The 26,554-nt window shown below is 42.4% G+C and overlaps 1 protein-coding gene across 14 annotated transcripts in view; it reads left to right on the forward strand.

Annotated features, from left to right (window-relative positions):
• Positions 1–26,554, forward strand: part of DMD (dystrophin) — a 7,596,173-nt gene that overhangs the window by 2,413,333 nt on the left and 5,156,286 nt on the right. For all 14 annotated transcript variants that reach the window (XM_085622447.1, XM_085622454.1, XM_085622449.1 and 11 more), the window contains one exon: positions 657–832. In XM_085622447.1, coding sequence (XP_085478573.1) covers positions 657–832 — 176 coding nt within the window. The remainder of the gene's footprint in view (positions 1–656; positions 833–26,554) is intronic.

Consider the following 26,554-nt stretch of genomic DNA (forward strand, 5'->3'; position numbering starts at 1 on the left):
AAAGTTATAGTTTTGATTACAAGTTTTTTTAAGTCGTTTTTGTCCAGCTCTTTGTACAGGGAAGTACAGCCACGAAGGTTAAACGAGGTCGATCAATGGAAAATCTTGTCACAACGGATCAGTTCCGGGTCAAATGCTTCGTTATCAGCTAGATAAAATAGGGTTTATTTGATTGAAAATGTTATATTCGTAGGAAGGTCCTTCCTAGTATTCCACAGCAATCTTTATGACTAATCAGAAAACAGCCATATGTTTAAATAGCAATAATTGATATGAATAAATGTTGTAGAGTAAAATACCTAACACATAATGGTTCAAGTGATCTAGGCTCCAGTATTTTGAAATCAGAGTTCTTTAGGTGTCATTCCATGCTATGTACAATTTGTGTTATGTATTCATAGAGGTTATTTTACGGTTTCAAAAGGAATTAATATGTGTTCTACGATATGTTGACTTGTTTACATTGTGATGGCTCCTTCTCACTGCATTATTTCATGCGTCAGGAAATGCAGTGTGCACAAATTCAATACAGCGGGGTGGTGCTCTGAAGGTCAACTCGTGATCACACAAGTGCGATATCTCATTTTCTATTGACAACGCAAACCGTCTTTATTGAAGTCTTTGATGCAAAATTTGTCTTCTCTTGCTTCTCACAGATTTCACAGGCTGTCACCACCACTCAAACATCCCTATCACAGACAACTGTAATGGAAACTGTAACTATGGTGACGACCAAGGGGCAAATCCTGGTTACGCATGCTAAGGAAGAACTTCCGCCTCCGCCACCGCCGAAGAAGAAACAGATGTTTGTGGATTCCGAGCTTAGAAAGAGGTAAGAAGGGGACTGCATGTGAGGCATGGGCAAGACTACGAGAAAGACATGTTCCTGTTAATCAACTAAAGTCCACATCATGGGAGTCCTGAAATTTCAGAAACGGGCAGGAATAGCAGTTTGTGCTCGAATAGGGGTGTAGTGTCCTGCGAGACACGTTCTAGTGGTTCGCAGGAAGCTGTAATCCCAGCCACTCCCTCGAGGGCTGGACACACTGCACCCGACACTCATCCATCACGGGTGTCACGAGTGACGTGGCCCCGCTAATAAAAAGGCCCGGGTGCACGTGCTCGTGGCCAGTTACTATACCACAGACCCTGGTGTCCATCTCCGTCATTATCATAATGTGGGCCTGAGGCCCGACTTTACAAGGGGTTACAACTTATGCAGAATTTAACAAAGATGAGTTCCTTTTTTCCTCCAGATATTACCAAGAAAAAACGTGGTGACATCTGCACATCAAATGCCACAAAATAAGGAAAAACATCTGTGAATTAGAGTGAAAAGGCCAATTCACATAGTTATTCCCCATTTGCTGTGTGCAGAACTTGTGACGGCGTGCTAATGCAGCCCCATAAAATGAATACACACCTGTGGTGCAATATTACCTCTCTGGCTCATCCGCACGTGTTGTATTGATTAACAAAGATATACGACAAAAAGAGCGTGTAAGTAATGCAAACATATGGTCGAGGTAACTTTGTGGCGTGGATGTGCAAGGGAAGTGGGAATAAAGAGGGAAAGGAGTCCTCTCGTCATAGGAAGGAGAGAGGACATTGCACAAGTGACTCTGTGTTTATTGTTAGTGGTGAATGTAATAGTGTTCCTGCAATAAACACACATTGCCTTATTTAGGAGTAGAACAATTAATATCAAACATTTCTGATACAGTCTACTCCACCCTGCTCAATTTGAAAGCAGCACCCAGAGACACGTGACACACATCCACGTACAGCACGAATCTTCACTGTTCTCGCGAGATAGACCCTAAGGACGAAATCATAGATCTTGTCTTTACCAGTTTTCCTTGAAACCCCATGCCGGCGCTATATTAGAGATCCTGGGCCTTATGTAGGTGGGCTTGCATTTACCACTTCATAAATACCGAATCATACCGATTCGGTATTTATGAAGTGGTAAATGCTATGTAGGTAATGAGTCGGTAATTATTACCGATTCGTTAAAATTCGGTAATTACCGAATCGGTATTTACCGATTCGGTAATGAGGCATACCTTCCCATTGATGGGAAGGTATGCCTCATTACCGAATCGGTAAATACCGATTCGGTAATGGGGGGAACACATGCAAGGGTGGCAGGGTGTCACAATGACACCCTGGTGCACCCCTGAAACGGCCATGTGTGCACATGTGGCACACATACATGCCCTAAGGGCATGTATGTCTGCCACATTGCACACTTGTAGGCGCTTTGAAATGCATTTCCACATCCATTCTTCATTTACCACCAACTATTAGTTGGTGGTAAATACCGACTTCAAACATCACCCACACACTCCCCCTACATCTCATTTCTGTATTCGGAATTTACCGAATCGGTAATTTTACCGATTCGGTAAATTCCGAATACAGAAATTGTCCCCCTACATACCAAAAGCCTAAATACCGGTCGGTAACGGTATAATTACCGAAAATCGGCCGTTACCGACCGGTATTTGGCTACCTACATGAGGCCCCAAATGAGGAGATTCCCGTCCATATCAGCAATAGCAGGAAGAAGCTTTTCCTTTGAAAGGAAACCCCCGAGTCTTCAAACTCAGTAACAGAATCCTCCCCTCTGGAAATCCCGGCAAGAGAACTTGATTTAAAAAAAAAAATGTTTTCTGGTTATACTGAAATTCACAATTCAAGGCTTTCTCATTTCGAAATTCTAAATATTTTCCTCGCCTAACCCTCAGCAGACCATGTTGCTGACTGTCAAAATAAAGCATGGATAATAAGGAAAAAATAATCACGTATTTTGACAGCAGAAGGCCTCGAAGCTATATATATTCTGAGTATGTATCATCATAAGTGTAATGTAGATTTGTACTGATTTTAATTCGCATCTTAATCCAGCATTTTCTATTCTATTGGAGAAAATGTTTTTTAGCACACTTTTTTTTCAACCAGTCAGACACCACAATTTACTGTTGTTAAGGATTTTAGAGACAACATCCCAATACTATTGGCTATAGGACAATAAAGCCTCCGCTGTTTCAGAATGAGTGCCTTCAACAGCTTTATCGAAGATCTGCGTTCAACTTCATCTGTGACATTCAGTAGGAAATACGACTCTTGGAACTCAAGGACTTATGAACACATCCTTTGTGAGACAGCCATTAAACATCCTAACAAGCTGCTCGACTTGCTCTGCTTTAAAACCATTTGCATCGCTTCAGTTCCCCGGCTTTTCCATGCCCAGCTTGCTGTTCTTAAATCACAAATGTCATCGACGGTAAACAATCCTACGCCTGCACGTCCACGAAGGAAGCCCTTTGCCAGAGAAAACGAAAGATGAATGTTATCGCCATAACTCAACTCTACGTGAGTTCAAAGCTTATATGTTTATTGCACCCAGATGCTAAATTGCGGTAAAAAAACAGGAAAAACTGTTTTCCAAGGAGAAAGCAACTTTGACAGATCTTTGAAAGTGACTTAGAAGATAATTTTGTGGACTGATTCGTGGGTTTAAGTTTTTCTTTGGTAAAAAACAAAAAAAACCAAAAGCACTCAAAATAATTTGATTTTAAGGAGAATCTCAATGTGTCCTAGCTGAGGACCTTAAGATATATTTTCCTGGATATGATGTAGTTCTATACCTATACTAGTCATCTAAAGCACATAAACAGATAACAATTTACGACATGCTTAGAGAAACGTACCCTTAACTGAATAGAGAGGATATGAGCCAGTGGCAAAACAAAGTATTAAGGCCCCCCTGCAATGCACTGCAAGGGGGCACCCTTATAGCCTCACCCTACCCCCCCCCCCCCTGCCGTTTTAAAGCAACTCGCCCTCGTAACCTATCTCCAAAATACCAGCAGGGTTTTCACTGGCGCAAATCGCTTTAAGGAGATTAACAAGTTATGCTGTCAGGGATACATTCAGGCATATGCAACTGTTTTTGGTGTTATTCATTTACAAAATGGAGCTATAGGGTCTCCAAAAGAGGAAATGCTTGATGACATGAAGGGATCCCAGGGCTCAGTTATAGGGGTACCAGCATATCAAAGACAGTCATGAGCAAAAGTGGCACCTTCCTGATACTGAAAATTCTGTTTGCAATGCAGCAACGGACCATGTTACTGCTCATTTTAATCTCTCACATTTCTCGGTCAATCTTTCCCAATCAGCCACTCATCTTCGCTCTCATTCTTTCACCAACTGTTCTGCTTTGAACAGTTCACCTAATCTCTCATTCTTCCAGCACTGCTACCCCTCTCCAACGTATTTAGGCCTCCCTCTCACTAGCACTGCTGAGATTTATCATTGTCATTCTTTTTCAATCATTCCCAGTTTCCTTGGTACCCCATCCAGTTATCCTCTCTCTCTCTCTCCCAGATCTCCTAATTCTACTTCTATCCTTCGGTTTCATTAATGTCTCTGAGTTTCCTCTTCATACACAAGCTTACGTCCCTCATTCTCATGCCACTGTCCTGTTCTTTTACACCTCCCCTACTTGATCTGACAGTTTTTCCCTCCCCTATATTTCTCCTGGGTTTCTTTGCACCTCAGTCTCCCATTAGTTCACTTTATTTCTTCCAATTTGCTGCTTACCTCCAACTCTGAAACTCTAATTCTCTAAACGATATCTCTAACTTTTTGTGCACAGCTCTGTCTCTCTGTTTTGCTGCCACCCTACTGCTCATTCTTCCCTCCTTCCTCATATTTACCTTCAACTTTCACATACCACATTCTTTTATATCTATAGCACTTACTCTCTCTCTCTCACATTTATTCTTACCTTTGACCACAAAATCTCTTTATTTCATCTCCTACTCTTCAATTTATTCTTCTCATTCTCTCACTATCATCTTTCAATGCTACTTTCAGCACTGTCTCTGCCTCTGATCTTCTTTCTTCCTTGTGTCCAGTTTCTGAACTACCTCCATCTTTACTCCTTTTTCATTTCCAAACTCCTATCTCCTATCACAGCTATCTACCTCATTCCCATGCACCTTCTTACTTCTTGTTTAGTCTTACTTTTATCATTCTGAATTTTCCTTTCAGCTCAGTCAAATTCTGCAGCTTCCCTTACTCCTTACCCTTTTTAATTCCTTATTTTATGCTTATGTCATCTCTTTCACATTCCATAACTTCACTCATCCTGTAACATCCATGCCTTTGCATGACTTGGGACCTGTCTACCACATCCATCAATTGATCCAACAACCCATTAAACACCTGCGCTCCTCTTCACTCGCCCTCGCACACACACCCTGAATTTGTTGCACCAACAGCGGTGGCCACTCCTTCTCCTATATCACTGCCAAGACCTGGAACGACCTTCCCCTCCAGCTCCACACAGCCCCCTTGATGTCAGACTTCAGAAAGAGACTCAAGAACTGGTTCCTCGATGGTAACACGGTGGTCAGATACCCCTAGGGGTGACATTGTTGCGCTTTACAAATGCTGTTTGATTGATCCCTTCTAAACTCCTTACCACTTTGTCTCTCTCCTTTTCCTGTTTACCTCCCACTCTTGCTCAGTCTCTCACTCATGGGCTCGTGCTCCTGCTCACATTGTTTGCATTGTTAGCAAATGGTCTTACTCTCTCTATTATTTCTGCGCCTTACTTCCTTTGTTCCAACTTTTGTTCTTTTCTAGGCAGTTTATTTCTGTACATGTATTTTACTGTCCATTTAATGTTCGTTTATTATTGCTTCCTCATCTTGTATCTCTTAGTTACTTCCCCCTTTCTTCTATCTCTTTTGCTTTTCCTTTACCTATCACATGCTTTCTTTCTCATTTGTTAACTCCATTTCTTTCATTCTCTCCTCTAGAGGTGTTTTCCAATCTTTTTCTTTCCTCTCACATTTCCTTTACCTATTTATCTCTCCCTTTGTCTCCACTTCATTGTTCCTTTTTGCTTCACTCTTCCGTTGCTTCCCTCTTCCTACTTTTTAACTCTTATTTTCTTAGCCTTTCTCCTCATCATCCTAACTCCTACACACTCTGTTCTGTCCACATTCTTCTCCTCACTGGGTTATTTATGACCCTCTACCTAAGTGCATAGGAATCTTTTCAAAACTTGCAATAGAATGTAATAGCCAAAGCAGCAATAGAGCAACATTCTCGCCCAAACCACAGGTACAGCACCAACAGGAGCTGTTCAAGTTTCTCACATTCACAAGAAGCTGTTCACAGGTAGGAGCAGGGCGACCTTCATTCACACACCCACAGGATGTAAAACTTAGGTAAAAGCATTGCAACGAAGACTAAAATGTCCTCATCCAGGTTATGCACAGGCAGCACTGATGTAGGTTTTATTCACACAAAAGAGAAATAGCACACAGAGCTGCACTGCAAGCTTTGCTAATGCAAAACAGGCATAGCAAAGGCAACTTCTGTGCAAGGTTCCTTCACAAAAAGAACAGGCACACCACAAGCAACAGCTCTGTACAGGAAGGACATCATTATTCAAATTGTTCTCACATCAGTGTACAACAGTGAGCAGCAGTGCAAGCTTTTCTGCAAAAACAGGCCCCACACGGGCAGAAGATGTGCATTTTCTTTTGCACTAAACATGAAAAATATGAGCAGCAGCTGTAGAGGTTTCCCTCTTGTAACAGACACAGCACCAGAAACAGGAGTACTGCAAACATCCCTCACACATGCGATACACCATGGGAAACGGGAAGCAATCCCAGCCACCTTCACTTGAGAGGTGAAGTAGTTGCAGCAGCTGTGCAAGTACTTCTCACCAAAACAGGTAGAATACCACAGCAGCAGGGCAAGCCTGTGTGACAAAACAGGTCACAAAGTTTGAGGAGATAGTTGTATGCAGGTGCCAACCATCAACATGTCACCGTTGACACCTTCAGTCATTCATGTGGTTTTATTCAAAAGCACGGTGCATACAGGGATTTCTGATCCCATGTTCAAAAGCCAAACACAAAACAACAAGTTTTTGAATACACAGTGATCTTAGTTAAAAAGCTTAGGTCACCAAGTTTCACATTTATATAAACTACTTTGTCCTAAAACTTCCAAACTTAATGATAATCTTACTACTTTTTGGAACTCATATTCTGCTGACCCGATTCCTGAGTCCATATGGCCTCAGGTGTGGAACTCGATAATCCGTAATAAAATATCCCCTGTGTTGTCTCAAACTAAATACTGGCTTCTGTGCAAAGCATTTTGTACTCCATATTCGAAATGACCCACTGTGCTGGAATTGTAAAGAGGTAACTGGGGATTTGACCCATCTTATTTTACATTGTAAGGCAGTTGCATTCTTTTGGGACAAAGTTTTTGACTTTCTCTTCGAGGCGTTCACATGCAAGTTAAAAAGAGAATTTTCGGTATGAACAACTGGTTTCTTGATGGTCGACTCATCTAATGATACAGACAAAGCTCTCTTGGATCTTTTAATTGTTCCAGCAGTGAAGATGGTACTTAATAACTGGAAGGACACATGGAAGTCTTCATATAAAGGTTGGATGAACTGGGTTATTCACCTTAGACGCGAAGATAATATCACGTTACAGAATTCTCTGTGGAAACCCTCATCTAGATCATTGTGGATCCCCTTGGACATTTACTTCAATACCCACAAACCTCCGTGAACAATTAAGCCTTGTCTGGGCTGGATGTAATTTTCTTTTGATGTTATTTGTATGCAGGTTCTCAATTGTCACTACTATTATTATTATTATCTATTAGTTCTGATAACAGGGAGTGAACCAATATTTTTATATCATGATATTAGTCCATTAATATAGGATTTCTCTTGGTAACCTTTAGCTATTTATTCCTTTTTATTTCTCCCCTATCTTTCTTCTTTTCTTTCTCTTTTTTCTCCTCTTTTTCTTTTTCTCCTTCTCTCTATTTGAGGTTTATATATGGTATGGGTTGGAACTCAGTTATTGTTATCTCACATATTTTACACACTGATAGTTTGTAACTTTGATATGTATTTTTTGCTAGTTTATTGTCCCATTTCCGTACTTTCTTTGATTGAAAAAAAATTCAATAAAAGTATTTGAAATAAAAAAAAAAAAACTGGAACCAGCTAGAGGTTTCTCATATGATGGCAGGAGTGAGAGGGTGTGTGTGTGGAAATGTACCCATCACTAAGTCAAATTTGCCAGGCACGAATCATAAAATGTGATGAAATATACAACCTATGTGTGCCATCAGGTGCATTTGGGACATGCATTTAAGAAGCATTTTTTAATCTTGTGACTTTGAGAGTTATAAGATATAGGTTTTCGAGATACCCGAGGGTTCAAATATGTTTTTTAAAGGTCATTCCTTTGTATTTTACTAATGGTTCTAATTCATATTATGGTGCACACCTGGGTTCTTTTTCGCTATGTGGGTTTTGATATCTATAAATTATTTTTCACCCGTTCAGGCCATTTAAATGAACTATAAACAACTTAGTTTGGGGGATTCATAGGGATCTGGGTAAAAAGGTAAGTCCGGGGACTCTGCACCATTGAAAATGAGATATGGATGGGTCATTGGTACTATATCTAACTTCCTGAGTCTGACCCAAATCACACAAACACACAAGGCTGGGATTTCATTAGTGGCGCCTGGTAGGGTAATCTTTGTTGGCACCCTGCCCCACTGCCCATGACCTCCTTCTCCATGGATTCCCTCACTACCTTTCTTCATCGGGGCCCCTCATCTCTTGATAACCCCAATGTATCATGTCAGAGCACCCTTTATGCCACACACACATAGTACACAGAGACAATGAATCATACAAATGGGCAAATCAATCTGAAGAAATTCTACTTAAGACAATGTGAGCTGCAAGGTGTAGGAATAATAGCATCCGTACTGATAGGCAATATATATATATATATGTTCAGAGTGCTTCCTCTGGAGAAGCACAAACTCAGAAATTAAAACAGGGTTGGGGTTTTCTTTATCAGTAAGAATTGTTCGCTACTGAAATGAACGTTTTTTGACAACCTTAGAATAACAGAAGTTTGAAAACAAAATAAGGTTCTAAGCTTATGCCTTGCAGTTTGCATTCAGCTCTTTGGTGATCGTTCATAGCTCACTGTGCTATATTACGAGCTGCAAGTATCAACATATTCTCTGTGACACAAGCAGTAGCCTACTGAGCTATCTGTGATCTGCTTGTTAGACATTAACAGAAGGCTCATCAACCCTTCTGTGCTACTTTATAAGCCCAAACTATAATTAGACGGAAAACAACTCTCTCCAGCAAGTACATTATTTACCTGACTTATACTCCAGTTTTTTATTGTGCCCTGAAACATTTGGGGCACACAAAGATTTCTGCAGGCTTCTTTTGTCTCCCCGGAGTTCGACCTGCCTTAAAGAGGGCACTGCAAATCGCTCTCCAGTGCTGGGCTCTGAGGCCCTGTAAATGCAAATTGGAAGTGCAGCAGGAAAGAGTAAAACATTTTTTAACCCTAAAAGAGGCACTTACTTTCAAATGACAGGCATCCTTTTCATTCTCCTCTTTCATTGATGATAGGCCTCTATCTGATCCTGTTTATGCAACTTTTTAAAGCAGTATTGTTTTAAATTATATACATTCTCAGCAGCGGGGCTGCTGGAGCTGTGGGGGCCCCCATGACCTCGGTGCGGTGGCTGCTGGGGCATACGCTATGTCCCTGATGAGAACACCTGAAGAGGTGTGTTATGATAATAACTATTATGATGGCTCTTGCTCAGAGCCATGGTCATGGAGGATGTCCTAAATAGTGCACAATTGAAATGCGGATTTCATGTGGTTTCATTGGCTACTCTTGTTTCGTTAATATTTAGTACTCCAACCTGTCCCTGAAACCTTTTACAGGGAGCCTGTGTTTCTTTTGGAGTGATCTGCAAGCCCGTATCCAGCCCGCACGCAGTGGGGACTTCAACGCCCATAGTTCTTCACGCCAGGGAGGCGCCGATGCGTGACTCCAGCGCCAGGAGGCGCTTAAGGGTGGCCGGGACTCCCGCAGCGCAGGATCCCGTGTTTCTTTTGGAGTGACCCACAAGCCTTTATCCAGCCCCCACACAGTGGGGACTTCAACGCTCACAGTTGTTCGCTCCATGGAGGCACCGGCGCGTGTCTCCAGCGCTAGGAGGCGCTTAAAGGGCGACAGGGACTTCCATGGCGCGGGAGCCTGTGTTTCTTTCGGAGTGACCAGCAAGCCCGTATCCAGCCCGATCGGCAGTGGAGACTTCAACACCCGCAGTTGTTCGCGCAAGGGAGGCACCAACGTGTGTCTCCAGTGCCAGGAGGCGCTTAAAGGGCGGCCGGGACTCCAGCAGTGCGGGAGCCCATGTTTCTTTTGGAGTGACCTGCAAGCGCGTATCCAGCCCGCACGCAGCGGGAATAAAGCGCCCACAGTTCTTCGCGCCAGGGAGGCTCCGATGCGTGTCTCCAGCGCCAAGAGGCGCTTAAAGGGCGGCCGGGACTCCAGCAGTGCGGGAGCCCATGTTTCTTTTGGAGTGACCTGCAAGCGCGTATCCAGCCCGCACGCAGTGGGGACTTCAACACCCACAGTTCTTCGTGCCAGGGAGGTGCCGACGCATGTCTCCAGTGCCAGGAGTTGCTTAAAGGGCGGCCACGACTCCCGCAGCGTGGGACGCGCATGGACGTGCGAGGGACAAGGGTGGGCCCGTCTGTGCCCATCCGTGACTGGAAGAGGCTGGGCCGGGCCTACCCTCTTGGCAGCGTTCCATTGCTGGCATTTACTGCCCGTGGCCACCCTGACTACTAGGACTTGTGGCATTGGAGGAGGTAGGATTGACTATTCTCACTGCTCGGCGTTCCATTTTGGACATAACAATCATCATAGAGAATCCTGGTGGGGACCGAGGTGGGAGTGCTGGACTAACTTTACGAGAAGCCCTCACATTTGGGGTTACATACTCGTTAATCTTGCGTGTATTTTGCTGTGATACTGTATTGGCTCGTTAATAGTTTTAACAGTTTTAAAGGTATTGGGAGGCGGAAATTACAAACAGCCTCTGCACGGGCTAAGGCTAGCTCTAATGCTGCGGTCACGACTATGGACTCTTTTCTGCAGAGGGCGGCAGCTGTAATTGACAAAGAGATTGAACTAGTGAATAGACGCCTCACAAGGTCACCATCCAATAGCATTCATCCATCATCTACTGGCCTTAGTGTACCCTTAGTGGAGGCTGTCATTAAACCCTTGAGTTTATCCATCTGTTCTGGGTCGTGTGACGCCTCCCAGGTTAACGCAGGGTTACCTTCTTTGCCGGAAGCCCCACTTACGGCTACGCACAGGCCTCTTTCTCCAGTTATCACAATAGAAAACAAGGAGAGCAGTGTTTCTCAGTCATCACAAGGGAAAGCTGGTAATTTAACAATTAAACACGCAGATATACATCTAGCACCAAGTAGTGAGAGTTCCCAACTGCCCGCAAATGGGACCCTTAGGCCAGGTGTGGGCACAAAAAGGAAACTTCAAGCTATTGGGGGCAAAGCTAAGAAATCTTAATCAAACCCTGTTACCAAGCCCATTGCATCTGTGCCGGCTGCTTCAAATATAGATCCCTCGTGGTATTAGAAGCTTTCCAAGCAATAATGACTAGCTTGCTGGACACAAAGCTGGGTCCCATCCATGAGAGGCTAACCTTGATTGAGAAATGTTTAGCTGTGCATAATCGGTCTGATCAACTTGCAGCCCCAGGTGGGCCAAGGGATAATTCTGGACTTAGTACTGTAATTGACTCATGTTTACCAACACATCCACCGATTAGCGACAGGGAACAGCCACGTACCCAGCGTCAGACGATTCACTTAGCTCGGGGGGGGGAGGCAGACACAATGAGTGAAAGCCAGGTAACCAGTAGGGCTCTGTCTGCACACCAGCATGGGCTGGAAGATCCTCAAAATATTGGTGGTCGGCAACAGGGGCTGCAGGTGTACCCAGTGGTGGAATCACAGTGCTTACCAGTTATTCATCATCCCCCAGAATCTCCGCCCTATGTAGTGATCCTGGGGAACGTGTCACCGCTCCCACTGGGTATCAAAGAGGACTTTAGCCAGCTAAAGAATATGGTACTTCACTGGTTATCTAATAACACCTCCGTGGGTTTAAGGGTGGAACAAAAAATTATTATGGTGCGCCGAGTTAGCTGGTTAGGCAGCTCACAAAAAATTGGTGGGGGTGATTGTGTTATTGTGAACTTTAACAGATCATATCTTGCCAAAAGAATTCTGTACAAGGATTTATATTTTGGCCTCCTAAATTTTGGGTTTGCAGTACTGGTTCTACCGTTAGGCTTCATTTATAAAGCAGATACACAAAGGTACATTTCAGGTACCAGCAATATGGATGCCCCCCGAGATAGGTGGACACAAAGACCTCCAGCAATAAAAGATCAATGGCTCCCACCAGTAGCACACAGTCTAAACCAGTCAGTTCAGCACCAACTTGGCCTTCCCCTAGAGCTATCAAATAGATATTCTACATTATCAAGGTTGGAGGAGTATGATTGACTGCATAACCCTGTAGAGTTCGCTGTAGAGTTAAAGTCCCAGCAGAAGGCTCCAATTGTGCAAAGGGTGGGGGGTCCCTGGTTTACATAACAATAACGTTCTGTCGTGGAACATTGCAGGCATGGCAGATACGTTTCAGGATCCCTCTTGGGTGCAGTTTGTTAAACAATTCTCTGTGATCTGTTTCCAAGAGACTTGGTTGGTGGACTGCAATTTATTCCTAGAGGGATTTAAGGCCTTCTTTGTTCCAGCTTCCCTGTCGGCATGTGTCAGAGCTAAGGGTAGTCTGGTCATTTATATGTGTTTGGCAGTGGACTGCCGGATTCAGATCCTCCCATCTTCAAGTTTGGGTCTTCAGGCTCTGGTATTAAAGAGGGGGACTACTAGTATTATTATTATTATTATTTTTTTTTTTTGTAGAGCGCGTAGTCACCCTGAGGTATCCCAGCGCTGAAAAAAAAGTATGGGCCTGATCAACTTTTATAACGCGACGACGAGTACCCAGTGGGAATGTAACATCACATTGCTGGGCTCCTACATAAGGCAGTCTTGCGGTTTTATATTACATAACCTAATGGTGCTGGGTGACTTTAATATCCACCCTTGTGAAGATCCGAGGCTTACAAGGATGGTTGATCTGGGCTGCCCTCGTATGCGGGGGTTTCATTTTGAGCACCTTGCTCAGAGGGAATTATTGAATAACATACTCAATGAATTTAATCTGATGTCACTTATGTCTCTCTCTGCTCCACATAGTAAGGCCCTTGTTCCCTCTTTAAGGGGAGAAGTAGCGGTTCTTTTATAGACTACATTTTAATTTCATCTACCCTCCAGTCTTTATTATGTGGGTTTATGTTACAAATAAATGAAAGATACGTAGTCCAGTGATGTAGTTCAGGATCACAGCTTTATTCTTCAGATAGGATCCATATTAAGTTCATGTTAGGCCTTAATCAATGTCCAGCAATGCCCCACCAGGAGCAGCCTCCCTGCTGCTCAGCCCTTCCACCAACTGATCCCTTCTCCCCACTCAAACACTCTCAACATTCTGATGACATCACATAGACTGAGCAGCAAAGCAAGGACAGCAACAGAGAGGATGCATCAATCACTTACTAGATCATAACACATCCCCCCCCTCATCAAATTTGTCAAAATACAAACATGCAAGATCAATGTACTTACATGCAATAAGACTAATTAAATCAAATGTGCGTTGATAGAGATACACACATACAAAAATCAATGAGCTTCAAGAATAACACGAAGCTTCAGAACATAACACTGAAAGGGGTAAACTTGCAACCCCTGACAGGCAAATCAGAAAGCTAGAAGATAAGAAATTTCCACACGTGCGCACCTGTGACGCACAGACCAACACCTCACACGAGGTAACCAATTCAAGGGTACAACCAGACCTGTAAATCTGAGAAGCCTCAAAATAAGGAGTCTTCTTACGTGCGCACCCTTAACGCACAGACCAACACCTCACACGAGGTAACCAACCAATTCAAGGGTAAAACCAGACAGGAAAGTCTGAGAAGCCTCAAAATAAGGAGTCTTCTTACATGCGCACCCTTAACACACAGACCAACACCTCACACGAGGTAACCACCAATACAAGGGTAAAACCAGACAGGAAAGTCTGAGAAGCCTCAAAATAAGGAGTCTCCTCACGTGCGCATCCATAACGCACAGACCAAGACCTCACACAAGGTAACCACCAATTCAAGGATAAAACCAGACAGGTAAGTCTGAGAAGCTTCAAAAGAAGAAGTCTTCTTATGTGCGCACCCGTAACGCACAGACCAAGACCTCACACGAGGTAACCACCAATTCAAGGATAAAACCAGACCGGTAAGAAGCTTCGAAAGAAGAAGTCTTCTTATGTGCGCACCCGTAACGCACAGACCAAACACCTCACATGAGGCAAACTTAATTAAAGATGTACACTAACAAGACCAGGGACACTACACTCTCTCTCTCCCTCAATTTATACAGATACAAAACAAGGACACTACACTCTTCCCCCCCCTCTCATACTCAAATACAATATGCACGCACAACTGTGCAGTAAACACTTGCAGGACTTGGGAGATAACAACACCCCTTCTTCAGCATAAACTGGAGGACTTAGGATACTACCTACGTAATCCCTTTACTGCACACACTTGCAGGTCTTGCGCCTTATACTGCTGATGACATACATATGATAGCATACACTCATCACTTTGAATACTTTTAACACAACATAGTAAAGCTTCATAGGCATGGGACACAATAACAGATGAATAAGTATGGCATTTAGACATTAAATCTAAAACATAGACTTCACATATGAGAAGTTTAACAAAACAGTCAAAATGACCGGTGAGCGACTTCTCACCCGAGGGTCATCATCCAAACATCTTGAGAATTGTAATTTTTTTCTTGCGCTAGCCCGATTGAGTCACAAAATACGTTCCTCCAATGTTGTCGCTAAAGAAGAATGCCAACGCGCTCTCCGGCGCTACCAAGCTCATGGGTACAGGCGCATGGAACGTGGTTGGCGAAATGAACTACGGAAAACGCAGCCAATCTCAAAATGGTGGCACGCCATGACACGTCGCGCCGGATGGCTCACAGCCGCAATGTGCTTCAAAGTCCCAGCAAGCATCACAGTGGACGAAAAGGGAGAGTACGTCACAGAGAAAATTCCATGAGTGACGAGAAACATGCATGCGATCCAAACCTTCTCCCAGGTAAGCGCGTGTCTTACTTGTCACAGGCTCCTTTTGAAATTTAAAATGAAGGCTTCGGTTAGGCAACGCCGCAGCATCGGGACATAAAGGCAAAGTACAAATCCGTTTCAAATAACATCTGCACGTCAAGTCTCACAGTGTGAACAAACACAATACCGCAGCAAAATCCAGTCCCAGCACATCTCCCAGTGATATCACCACAGTAGATCCAACAGGGAGGGAAGAATCTGGGCACCTCCCTTCACCCAAGTCCAATTTATGAATTTCTGCGGGAGGGAGACAAAATTATGTGCATAGCAGACAGACAATGGAAAGCAGCAGTTGAAAGTCACCCCCAATTTAGCAGGAATTGACACTCCAGCAAAGGCAACACAATGCAGGCCACAGTAGGCCACAGCAGGCCAAAGTTGCGAAAAGCAGGCAGGCAAGCAGGAACTGGCACCTTAGATCACTGGTAAAACGTTCCTAAAATCCAACAGGTAGCAGGAAACAACCCAAATCCAAATGTAGAGTACTCACTAGCACACACAAATAATGTCCAGGTAATAGATAATGTTCCCTGTCAACATGTTACAGGACAGGAACAGTTCAGCAAAGACAGGCAGGCTTCAAGACAATGAAGGAAAGTCTAAGACAAACTGGCACTTACTGGTTGGGGCGACCGATGAAATGGTCACTGCTGGGGCATTAGGAGTGCCAGTTGTCTGTTCAAATCCACAGGTTGTAGTTTCTTCAGTTTTAAAAGTCCAATCTCCATTAAAGTAGCACGCAGGTTCTTAAAATTGTCGCCAGTGTTACAAATAAATGAAAGATACGTAGTCCAGTGATGTAGTTCAGGATCACAGCTTTATTCTTCAGATAGGATCCATATTAAGTTCATGTTAGGCCTTAATCAATGTCCAGCAATGCCCCACCAGGAGCAGCCTCCCTGCTGCTCAGCCCTTCCACCAACTGATCCCTTCTCCCCACTCAAACACTCTCAACATTCTGATGACATCACATAGACTGAGCAGCAAAGCAAGGACAGCAACAGAGAGGATGCATCAATCACTTACTAGATCATAACAGTTTACTATTATGGAAAGTGTTTACAGTGACCACAATCCGCTTTGTGTGCAACTGAGTGGCCCACTCTTATTTAAAAACCCTAGGGTGGTGAGACCGGGCACAGGCACGCTAAGATCAACGGACCGTAGGCGCCATCTTAAATGGTTGCAGGTCTCCCCGTTGCCTTTTACGGTGAAGTATGAGATTCTTGTGCTGCCGAATTAGTACTCTGTGTTTCGCCGTGTACCTCTCCGAGGGATGTTCTTAGCGCCTTTAACGTTCTCACCATCAAGGTAGGGGAACTTAAGTGTTCCGGCACATAAGGTAGTCAATCCAATCCCCAGATGTTTTGATTCATCTTGTTACGTCAGATAGCTGATATTCGCATATCAGTCCCAGGATGCAAACCACCACTTATTAGATGCAAAACATCGTAAGCCAAAAAAGTTCATCCATTCTAATCCGTTTTAATCAATTTCCTTGTAAAGTTTATTGTCCATTTAGATAAATAGGTGAAACATGATTCTTCCGATATTCAAATGCGTGTATAATGCCACGGCCTTTAGTACAGCATGTCGGATTCGCACATTTCATTATAACATTTAACCAATGCATTTCGGACCTTCGTCAGGGGTAACTCTAGAGTAAAGAAAAAATATATACCGTATCCTGAACAGTTTCACAAAATCTAAAAAACAATTTATCATAAATGAAATTAAAAAACACTCTCCAATGATTAATCCCCCGTTTCCCATGCACAATTAATTCCGCTGTTTGCTCAAAACCCATAATATTAAAAGGAAACAACCACATTGAACTCAAAATCATCATATATTATTAAACCCCTATGTGACTCAGCGAGGTGCGCTACATTGTATCTAGTTCATACCTTCAATGTTTCTACAATCAAATTCAAAGACGTTCGTCTGTATCCGCCCTTACAGGTTGAAAAAAGTTCTTAAATGGCTGTGAACCGACAGAATTTTATACCCCCACTGTCACGCCTTCCATTATCACGTGTGTGTCCATCAACATAAAAAAAATACTTAAAGACAAGAACCACCCGCTATTACCTCTGTGTGTGTATCCATCAATACTTAAAAACTAAAATCACCCATTATTACCTCTGTGTGTTTAAACTGATATATTTAAACAAACATAGAAAAAATACAAAAGTTCACGATAACGATTATTTTCTTCAGTGAATAGGTATTGGTGAACATGGTAATCCAAATCATTCACGAGTGCTGGGTCGGTTAGGACATCGTATGCAAAATAATTCAAATCTAGATACGTCCCGCACACCTGTTTCTTCAAAGTTGATTCATCTTGTTCTCAGGCGGCGTGGAAGCTGAGGGTGGCACTGAATGTTACTCCGAGAAACCAACTACTGATACGCGCCTGCCGTAACGAATACAAACAGTCACTGGCCAGACATAAGAGTGCCTTGAAGTAGGAGGCATGGAGTAAGCTGTTAGAGATGAGTACCCTTGGGAACAGTTCAAGGTTCTGGAGTATTGTTAATAGACCGCTTTTTGAGCATGATTTAGGGGGTGATCTGGGTTTCCATATCACTGAGGAAGATTGGGTGACCCATTTTAAATTTATGTTTAAGGGCCCTACGGAGCCAGCTCACCAAATAGACAGGGTCATCAATACCCCTGCTGTGGTTTTTGAGCAGAAGGAGGTAGAGGCAGGGATTGCCGGGTTGACTTGTAATAAAGCACCAGGCCCGGACGGCATCCCACTGGACCTTTTTAAATCGGATCCACTTTTTTGGGCACCGGTTCTTGCGGCTGTGCTTAATGCAGCAGCCAGGGATGATTGTCCTGAGTCTTGGGCCACTTCAACCATCGTGCCAGTGATCAAGAAGGGAGACTGTAATAGCACCTTCTGCTATAGGCCGATCTCCCTACTTGACTCAGTGGTAAAGGTTGTGGGTGGGGTGTTATTAGAAAGATTATCTTCCTGGGCAGAGGAGCACAAAATAATCTCTGATATTCAATATGGATTCTGTTCAGGGCGGTCAACTGTGGCCCATTGCCTTAATCTTTACATGTTCCTCAGTAAATACACAATTGCTCGCCTCTGTACAATCTATCTGGCCTTCATGGACCTTTCGTCCGTGTTTGATTGTGTCAACCGGGTCAAACTGTGACAGTCCATGGGGGCCATGGGGGTGGAGAGCAATACAGTTAACTTCCTAGAGGATCTGCACAGGGCCACTAAGGCCAACGTTAGATTCTCTCAGGATCTTTGTGCCTCTAGGGATTTCGACATTGGGAGGGGGTACGGCAAGGCTATATTATGGCCCCTTTTTTGTTCATCCTCTACATAAACGATCTGGATAGTTTTAGCAGACACAGAGGCAGATTTTCCGTATGTAGGGCGACGGGGACTCCCCGTCCTACTATATGCGGATGACGCTGTCCTTATAGCTAGAACTGCTAGGGGTCTCCAATCCCTACTTGACACCTTTTTAAAATTCATTGGGGCCTCAGATTTAGCAATTAATAATGCTAAATCTTATATATTGCAGGTTGGGATGCGGCCCAAGAAAAAGTTTCTCTTCACAGTAGGTCCTGGGAAGGTTCCTTTGACGACCGTCTTTTCATACTTGGGGGTTTTATTGGACGACCGTTTGAATTGGGGGCCTCTTATTCAGAAGAAAAAAGGGGAGGTTGCGAGGGTAAATGCCGCTATTTTCAACTTTGCTGCAAAGTTAGGCAAGCGCCCAATTGCAGCCATGTTGAAAGTCTATCAGGCTAAAAGCGCAGCTACAGCTTGCTATGGCAGTGAAATTTGGGGTCATATTGCCACAGATGCCTTGCAGGTGGTTGAGAACACTTTTTTGAAGCACTTACTGGGCGCGCCTAGCGGTTTGTCGAATTTGGTGGCTCATGAAGAATTGGGGGTGCCTTATTTATGTGATACCCTGGCTTTGCGACCCCTAGCATTCTGGCTCAAGTGTTGGCTTAAAAAGGATTTAGCCCTCAGGCAGCAGATCTTAAATGCATGCATGAGCCTTGACAATATGTCCCGTATACCATGGCTAAAATATATTAAAGGTTGTTTCGATGAGTTCTATTGTACAAAAGGATGTGGAGTTTGTTAAGAAAACTTATACTAGCTTAAGGAAACTAGAACGAGACGAGCGAGAAATACGAAAACCTAGTGTACGCAAATTCCTGATGCTAAAAACAAATCCATCTATTGAGCCTTATCTCCTGGGGTCGCTGTCTACATATGAACGTTTTTTAGTGTCTAGATTCTGCCTGGATCTTTTTCATCTGTTACTCGCTGTCCCAAAAGGGAGCATTAGAGGTAAGGGGTAAGCACCCTCTGGCTGCGACGGAGTGTCTCCACAGGACCTGCTACACTTCATGTTTTTTTGTAAATTTTAAAGGGTACCCCGGAGATATTTTTTATTCCCCTTACTAAAGAAGTTGAATTTTAACCAGGTCCGCCCAGAGCTTCTGTACTTGCAACTGTTGAAGGCTGATTGTTTTTTTTTTCATTGTGGGTTACTTGAAATCTACGGTGAGAACTAGGGCCTGTCTGGACAATTAGCAGCCCTTCTTGTTAGAGGGTACACCCTGTTTTATTGTGTAGCATGTGAGGTAGTCCAATGGGGCACTTTTTAGTCTTTTATTGATATGAATTGTATTTTGTATGTAATTTGATTGTATTATGTTTTAAATGAAATTTTGGAAGTTGTGAAACTTTTATGGTTTTCTGCACGTGAAACCTAATAACGTTGATTTTGATTTGAATTGTTCTTACAGGGGCCAAGCTAGAGTAAACATTAAATAGATGCTGCAAGCTGAAGAATGGTATTTAATTTCTCTATGTGTGTATTAGTTATAAGCAACGTCTATCGAGTATACATACTATGCTAAAGAGCTCAACCCCCAAAAGGCTGGAATGCTTTCAAACCAGATAACTTGCAGTATTGGTGGGCTAGTAAAAAAAAGAGATTACAATGAATGGGGCTACATTTATGCACACATCCGAATATATTGTCAGCACATGTTACACTGTCCCAAGCTCTGACACTGGGGATATTACATTTCCCTACTGAGACCTTACGTGAAATTGTGGTATGACATTCTACAGGTCTCTGGTGACAATGGTAAACGACCCATTCATAATTAATGCCAAATTGGTATATAGTGATGCTAACAATCATAAATTTAGTAGGAATGATAGATGAGAGACATGACTTCAGTATAGTCAATTACTATTTACCTCCCAAATGCCCTTGGATGCCATTACTAAACAAGATAGGGCTTACCTAAAAATTAGCAGATAGCATCTGTGGTGTATCTATAATCTGGCATGAGATCCCAAGGCAAAGAAAAACATGGGAAGGGAAAATGGTAATATCACACAAAAAAGGGGGTCTAAGGGAAATTAGAGACCCTACCGGATTAATTCCCCTATCCAATGAATCAAAAACACACAATAATCCGAGGTCTTAAAGAGAAGAGATATATCTCTAAAACAGGTGTCTACTGCAAGAGTGTTTAGATAGAAATAGAAAGCAAAATGGTTTTCTAGAAGGAGAAATTAACCTTCATTGTCTCAGGATACCCATCAATGTGATCATTATCATCATTTGGGTTATCCAAACAACCTCCAGTTGTCCTCTTGATCATAGAGGAATGCCAGGTTAATTATGACCTCTTTCTGGATCATTCACAGAGACAACAGGGAGGAAAGAAAGAAGGACAACAGTAAAGAAGTTTATCTGCTCATTTATAGAGTCACCATCTAGAGTGAATATCTAGAGTGAATAAGTGCAGTGCAAACAAAATAAGTGATTAAAAAAGGATTCGCAAGAGAGATGCACTTCTCATCAAATGTGTAAAGTCACGTGCGATCCTTCTTAAAAACAAACATTCAGCAGTGTCAGAGAGCGACCGCTACTACTGGTCGACATGTTTCAGCCGGCTGGACAAACTGTCCTCGGCTTTCTTCAGGACCAAAATTGCTGAAAAAACTGTATTCAGCTACTGCAATCGCACCAATGTAGGTTGCAAAATAATATTAAATATCTTAACATACAGTTAGGATTTATACAAACTCCTCTGTATTAACGTGAAGTTCATCCAAAAAACACAAGCAGTGACACCTGTCAGCACAGTTTGAAAATACAAAAAATATATGAGATATATAACTCGTATGTAGTTATACGCAAATAATACTCATCCGTATTATCGCCAAAGAGTAATGCTCACCCGTAAAATACAGGGATTAGACCTCACCTCACCGGGCATCAGCTCCTGCCAATGAGGTCCCGCTCTAGCAAAATAACAAGCCAAAATAAATATAAATTAATTATAAATATACTCCACATATCTAAATTTAAATGGAGGCTAATCATGCTCTCTCATATGTAATTACTAAGTGAGAGAATGTGGCAATTAGAAAATAAATTAACAGAACTTGAAAAACCTCTATCTACATAGAGAGTCATCAGCAAGTCTAAAAGAACAGTGTTTGTAAAAGCATACGAAAAAACGAAGGATAGATGCAATCTTATCAGTCACACACATCTCATATGCCATTTGTTATAATTTTTAGAAGTTTCACGTGTATTCTACACGAAGACTGAATTATTATATTAAGTCACATATAAGCTATTTCTATAGTGACATATCGCAAATAGTGCTCAAAACAGCACAAATCGTACGAAGACGTTGTTTTGTATCCTCAAGAAAAAATGCGCGAAATACAAAACCTTGGAGACTATTTTAGAATGCATACACCCAGCACGTATAGTGTGCATATTCGCTATCAAATTAGACGGGTGTATTTCAAACAATTAGAAATCTGTTTTAACAGAAATTCACAAAGATTAATATCGTCAAGAGTTCAGCGAAAGCTTCCAAAGTGTTCCTACCTGTCCGTCGTTACCTCACGCCACGACTGAGCTGGAAATGGAGGTAGCGGACCAGGAACTGAGGTGAGCTCTTATACGGAAAAACCAACCACCTGTTTGTAATTCAAGAGATTAAGTCGCCCTTCTAATGATGTCACTAAAGGGAGGAGAATTCTCCCAGTGAACTACCGGGCGCCGTCAACGCTACAAAGTGCGTGTCGGTGTCAACATCATCGTAAAGAACTACAATAAATGTAACATGTTCATGGGAATTGTATGTCTTTTATGTTATTATTGACCAATAGTGAAGTAAATGGCCGATAATCAGGCGTTCTTTTTATAAACTTCGCTAGGTGTGTGTATCTAGAGAATAGATGTAGTGTAGAATAGGAACAGAGCTCTTAAACGCGAAAGAACAAAGTCTGTCAGATTTTGTACCTGAATACGTATTTTAGCGTTCCGAATGTTAGGTTGTATATATAAGACTCTCTTGTTATTAATAGAGGGATGTATTTATGTTTATAAATGTCATACGTATCAATAGGTCAAACGGGTTGCTATTTGCTAGAAGAAACAATAAATCAGTGTAGGACTGCCTAGAAGCAGTTATTTGTATGTCATCATTCTTTAGTTCTCCTACTGGAATCATGAGGGCACACAGATGATGCACAATGCAAAAATACTTAAGGACTCTTATGAAGAGTACGTTGATTGAGTCACCAGATCAAGTCACATCATTTATACTCAAGTGGAAATGATGGAAAAAAGTGAAAATATGATAAACAGGATCAATAAAGTAGGAAACCTGAAAAGGCATACGTTCAGAAAGTATCTTAACAGGTCTTATTTGTATAATGACACCCATGGAATCGTATCGTTCAGGCCTTTTGTATCACTTGAGAGTCTGAACACCCATTTCTGTTCACGTAAAAAAAGGAAGTGAGAAACATCGGTGATGTGTGATGGAATAACAGGTTTTTCCAAAACTGTCCAAGAGAACTCTTCTGCATTATGTGCCAAGTCTACAAAGTGTCTTGTCAATTTGGTGATGTTTTTTTTTGCACCTGAAAGTGCTTTTATGTTCTAGCATACGTAGCTTAACTTTACGGGTCGTCATGCCAACGTACCGGGTACCACAGGGACAAGTGATAAGATAGATAAGATTATCACTGTTACAATTAGTAAACATTTTCTGAATCCAAGGTTTGTCAGTACCTATGTCTATGATCTTGGACTGTCTGGTTTGCGGACATACTGCACAAGAGCCACAGGGAAAATGGCCTGTAACTGCAGGAAGATTCCACAGAGTACATACAGCACGTGTAGTGGGAGTGTCAGGTCGAGTGTGTACAAGCCTGTCTCTTAGGTTAGTACCTCTTTTAAATGCAAAGAGGGGGACAGGTATCTTCTCTGTACAGCTATTCAAGATGCACCAGTGTTTTCTAACGCATTTTTGTATGTCATTCGTTAGTGAGCAGAACGTGCTGACAAACGTAATGCGGCCTAGAGGTGGTTTGACTGTTGGTGGTTCTCGGAGAAACTCCCGATTGTTGTTGGTAGCATGTTTGTATGAGCGCTTAATTAGTTTCATCTGGTAGTTTTTTTCTCTCAATTGTACAATAAGGTTGTTAGAATGTTCGATGTATTTATCCTTAGTAGAACAATTCCTCCGGACCCGGAGGAATTGCCCATATGGTAGATTATCCCTTAATGCTTTTGGATGCTGGCTATCATAGAGTAACAAAGAGTTACGAGCCATGGGTTTTCGAAACAGTTCATTCTCTAGACCTGTAGATGTAGCAAAGATGGAAAGATCTAGAAAGGAAATTCTTTCCTTGTTAAATTCCACTGTGAATTTAAGAAATTCATTTCTTGTGTTAAGCCATTCTTAAAATGCTATGATGGAAGCAGTATCACCTCTCCATACTACCAACACATCGTCGATATATCGCTTCCACAAGCGAATCGACTCAAAGTGGGGATTGTTGATGTTAAGAACATGATCTTGTTCAAAGGAGTGGACGTAAATATTGGCCAGACTCGGTGCAAAAATACTGCCCATTCTGGTACCGGACACTTGTAAGAATATGTTTTCTTCAAATCGAAAGAAATTTTCTTTCATTGCCACTTGGGCGCATGCCATTATAAAGTGGACTGGTGTTATAGAATCCAAAGTGGTGTCTGAGAGAATCTGAGATATAGTATCCAGAGTTTTCTCTTGTGGAATAGATGTATAAAGAGATTCAACATCGAAAGATACTAGATAGTCCAGCTCCGGATCAAAGTCGATCTCTGGTAACAACCGAAGCACGTCTTTAGTATCTTGTAGGAAGGTAGGCATTTTTTTGACAAGTGGTCTTAAAAAAGAATCGACAAATGTCGATAAAGGTTCCAACAGTGATCCTATACCCGATATTATAGGTCTGCCAGGAGGTGGACATTGTGTTTTGTGTATTTTTGGTAAACAGTAAAAGTAAAGGATCACAGGGTGGCTAGTCCGCAAGAATGATGCTTCTTGCGGAGTAATCCAACCTGCATTGCTGCCCTCTTCTACCAAAACATGAATGATGTTTCTCACTCTTTCAGTGGGATCTTCCTTTAGTAGGCGGTAAAATTTCCGATCTGCTAGTTGTCGCAAACACTCGGTTCTGTATATTTCAGTATCTTGAATTACTACAGCTCCACCTTTTATCCGCAGGTTTGATGGTGATCGACTGATCTCCTGTCAAACTGACTAGGGCAAGTTGTTCCTTTTTAGGAAGGTTGTTGTAGAGATCTTTTTTGTTTTTGCAGATCAATGCTATTTCTTCTTGGACTGCTTTCTCAAAGGTCAAAACTTTGGGAGGAACACTAATACCAGGAGGATTGAAGGTGGATTTATTCCGAAGTCCTGAATTATTCTCATCTGTGGGTCGTTGTTCAAGTTCTTTGCCTTGAAAAAAATATAAAAGACGTATCTTTCTGAAAAATTGTGCTAGTTCGCAATTGATTTGGAAAGCATTCCCTATATGGGTTGTCACGAATCCTAGACCTCTATTTAAAACTAGAGATTCATTTTCTGTTAGTTGTCGTTTGCTGAGATTAACAATTAAGTTGGATCCGCACTGGTCCCGGGTTGGTTCTTTTTAATTTGACTGCGGGTGCTCATCTGGGATGTCAGAGGTTGGTTCTACTAGACTTGAGATTGTACGTTTCTCCGTCTTCACTGGGTCGCCCTGGGCCAAATCCTAAAAAAGGCTGGTTTTGAAAATCTTGTGGAAACGGTTGGAATTGGGCCATCGGAGGTTGGAACTGAGAAGGTGGAAAGCCCCATGGATTTGGAGGCCACCATGGTTGAAAGGGTATTGCAGGTAGACCTTGTCATCTATTGTACCTATTGTATCTTCTTTGTCCCCTGAATTGTTGTTTATTCATGGTACTAGCATCTCCTTCATTAAGGCTGTCTTCTGAACTCGACCCTGAATAAGATGAGCCATATCTTCGCCCTTTCCTATTGAATTCTGGTGGAGAGTAATTCTCACTGGTGTAAGGATAAACTATATCGTGCTTAAAACGTGCTAGATCTTTTTTGATTTTTTCTGTTTTCGTGAGTAATATGTTATCCTTAAAGTCTTTATTATTTTTATTGGTTTTGTCTTGATTCTTTTTGAAAAGTGTGGCTGTGATAGTAGTTTTGATCTGGGACTCAAGCAACTGGATCTCGATCAACACAGAGTCAGCCACTCGTTTAGCCGTACTTATGATCAAAATAAGCCAATCACGCATACAGCACCAGGCTATTAATGACCAATCCCTCAAAAAAGTTTTATCTTGAAGAAAAAGGCGTGGAGCGTTACAATTAGGCCAGAAGGGGCACAGTTGCCTCTGAGATACTCGGCCATAATTGCTCCATGTATAAGTGTCCGAGAGTGTGACTTGTTTAAGAAGAGTATTTTGCCCCAGCTATCTTCAGTGGTGCCTATGATGTTAATTGCACTGTCAAGAATACTTGGGGTTGTACTAGTTCGCAATTGATTTGGAAAGCATTTCCTATATGGGTTGTCACACATCCTAGACCTCTATTTAAAACTAGAGATTCATTTTCTGTTAGTTGTCGTTTGCTGAGATTAACAATTAAGTTGGATCCGCACTGGTCCCGGGTTGGTTCTTTTCGTTTGACTGCGGGTGGTCATCTGGGATGTCAGAGGTTGGTTCCACTGGACTTGAGATTGTACGTTTCTCCGTCTTCCTCTGGATCGCCCTGGGCCAAATCCTAAAAAAGGTTGGTTTTGAAAATCTTGTGGAAACGGTTGGAATTGGGCCATCGGAGGTTGGAACTGAGAAAGTGGAAAGCCCCATGGATTAGGAGGCCACCATGGTTGAAAGGGTATT

The sequence above is a fragment of the Triturus cristatus genome, chromosome 8, assembly GCF_964204655.1.
Source record: "Triturus cristatus chromosome 8, aTriCri1.1, whole genome shotgun sequence".
NCBI lineage: Eukaryota > Metazoa > Chordata > Amphibia > Caudata > Salamandridae > Triturus > Triturus cristatus.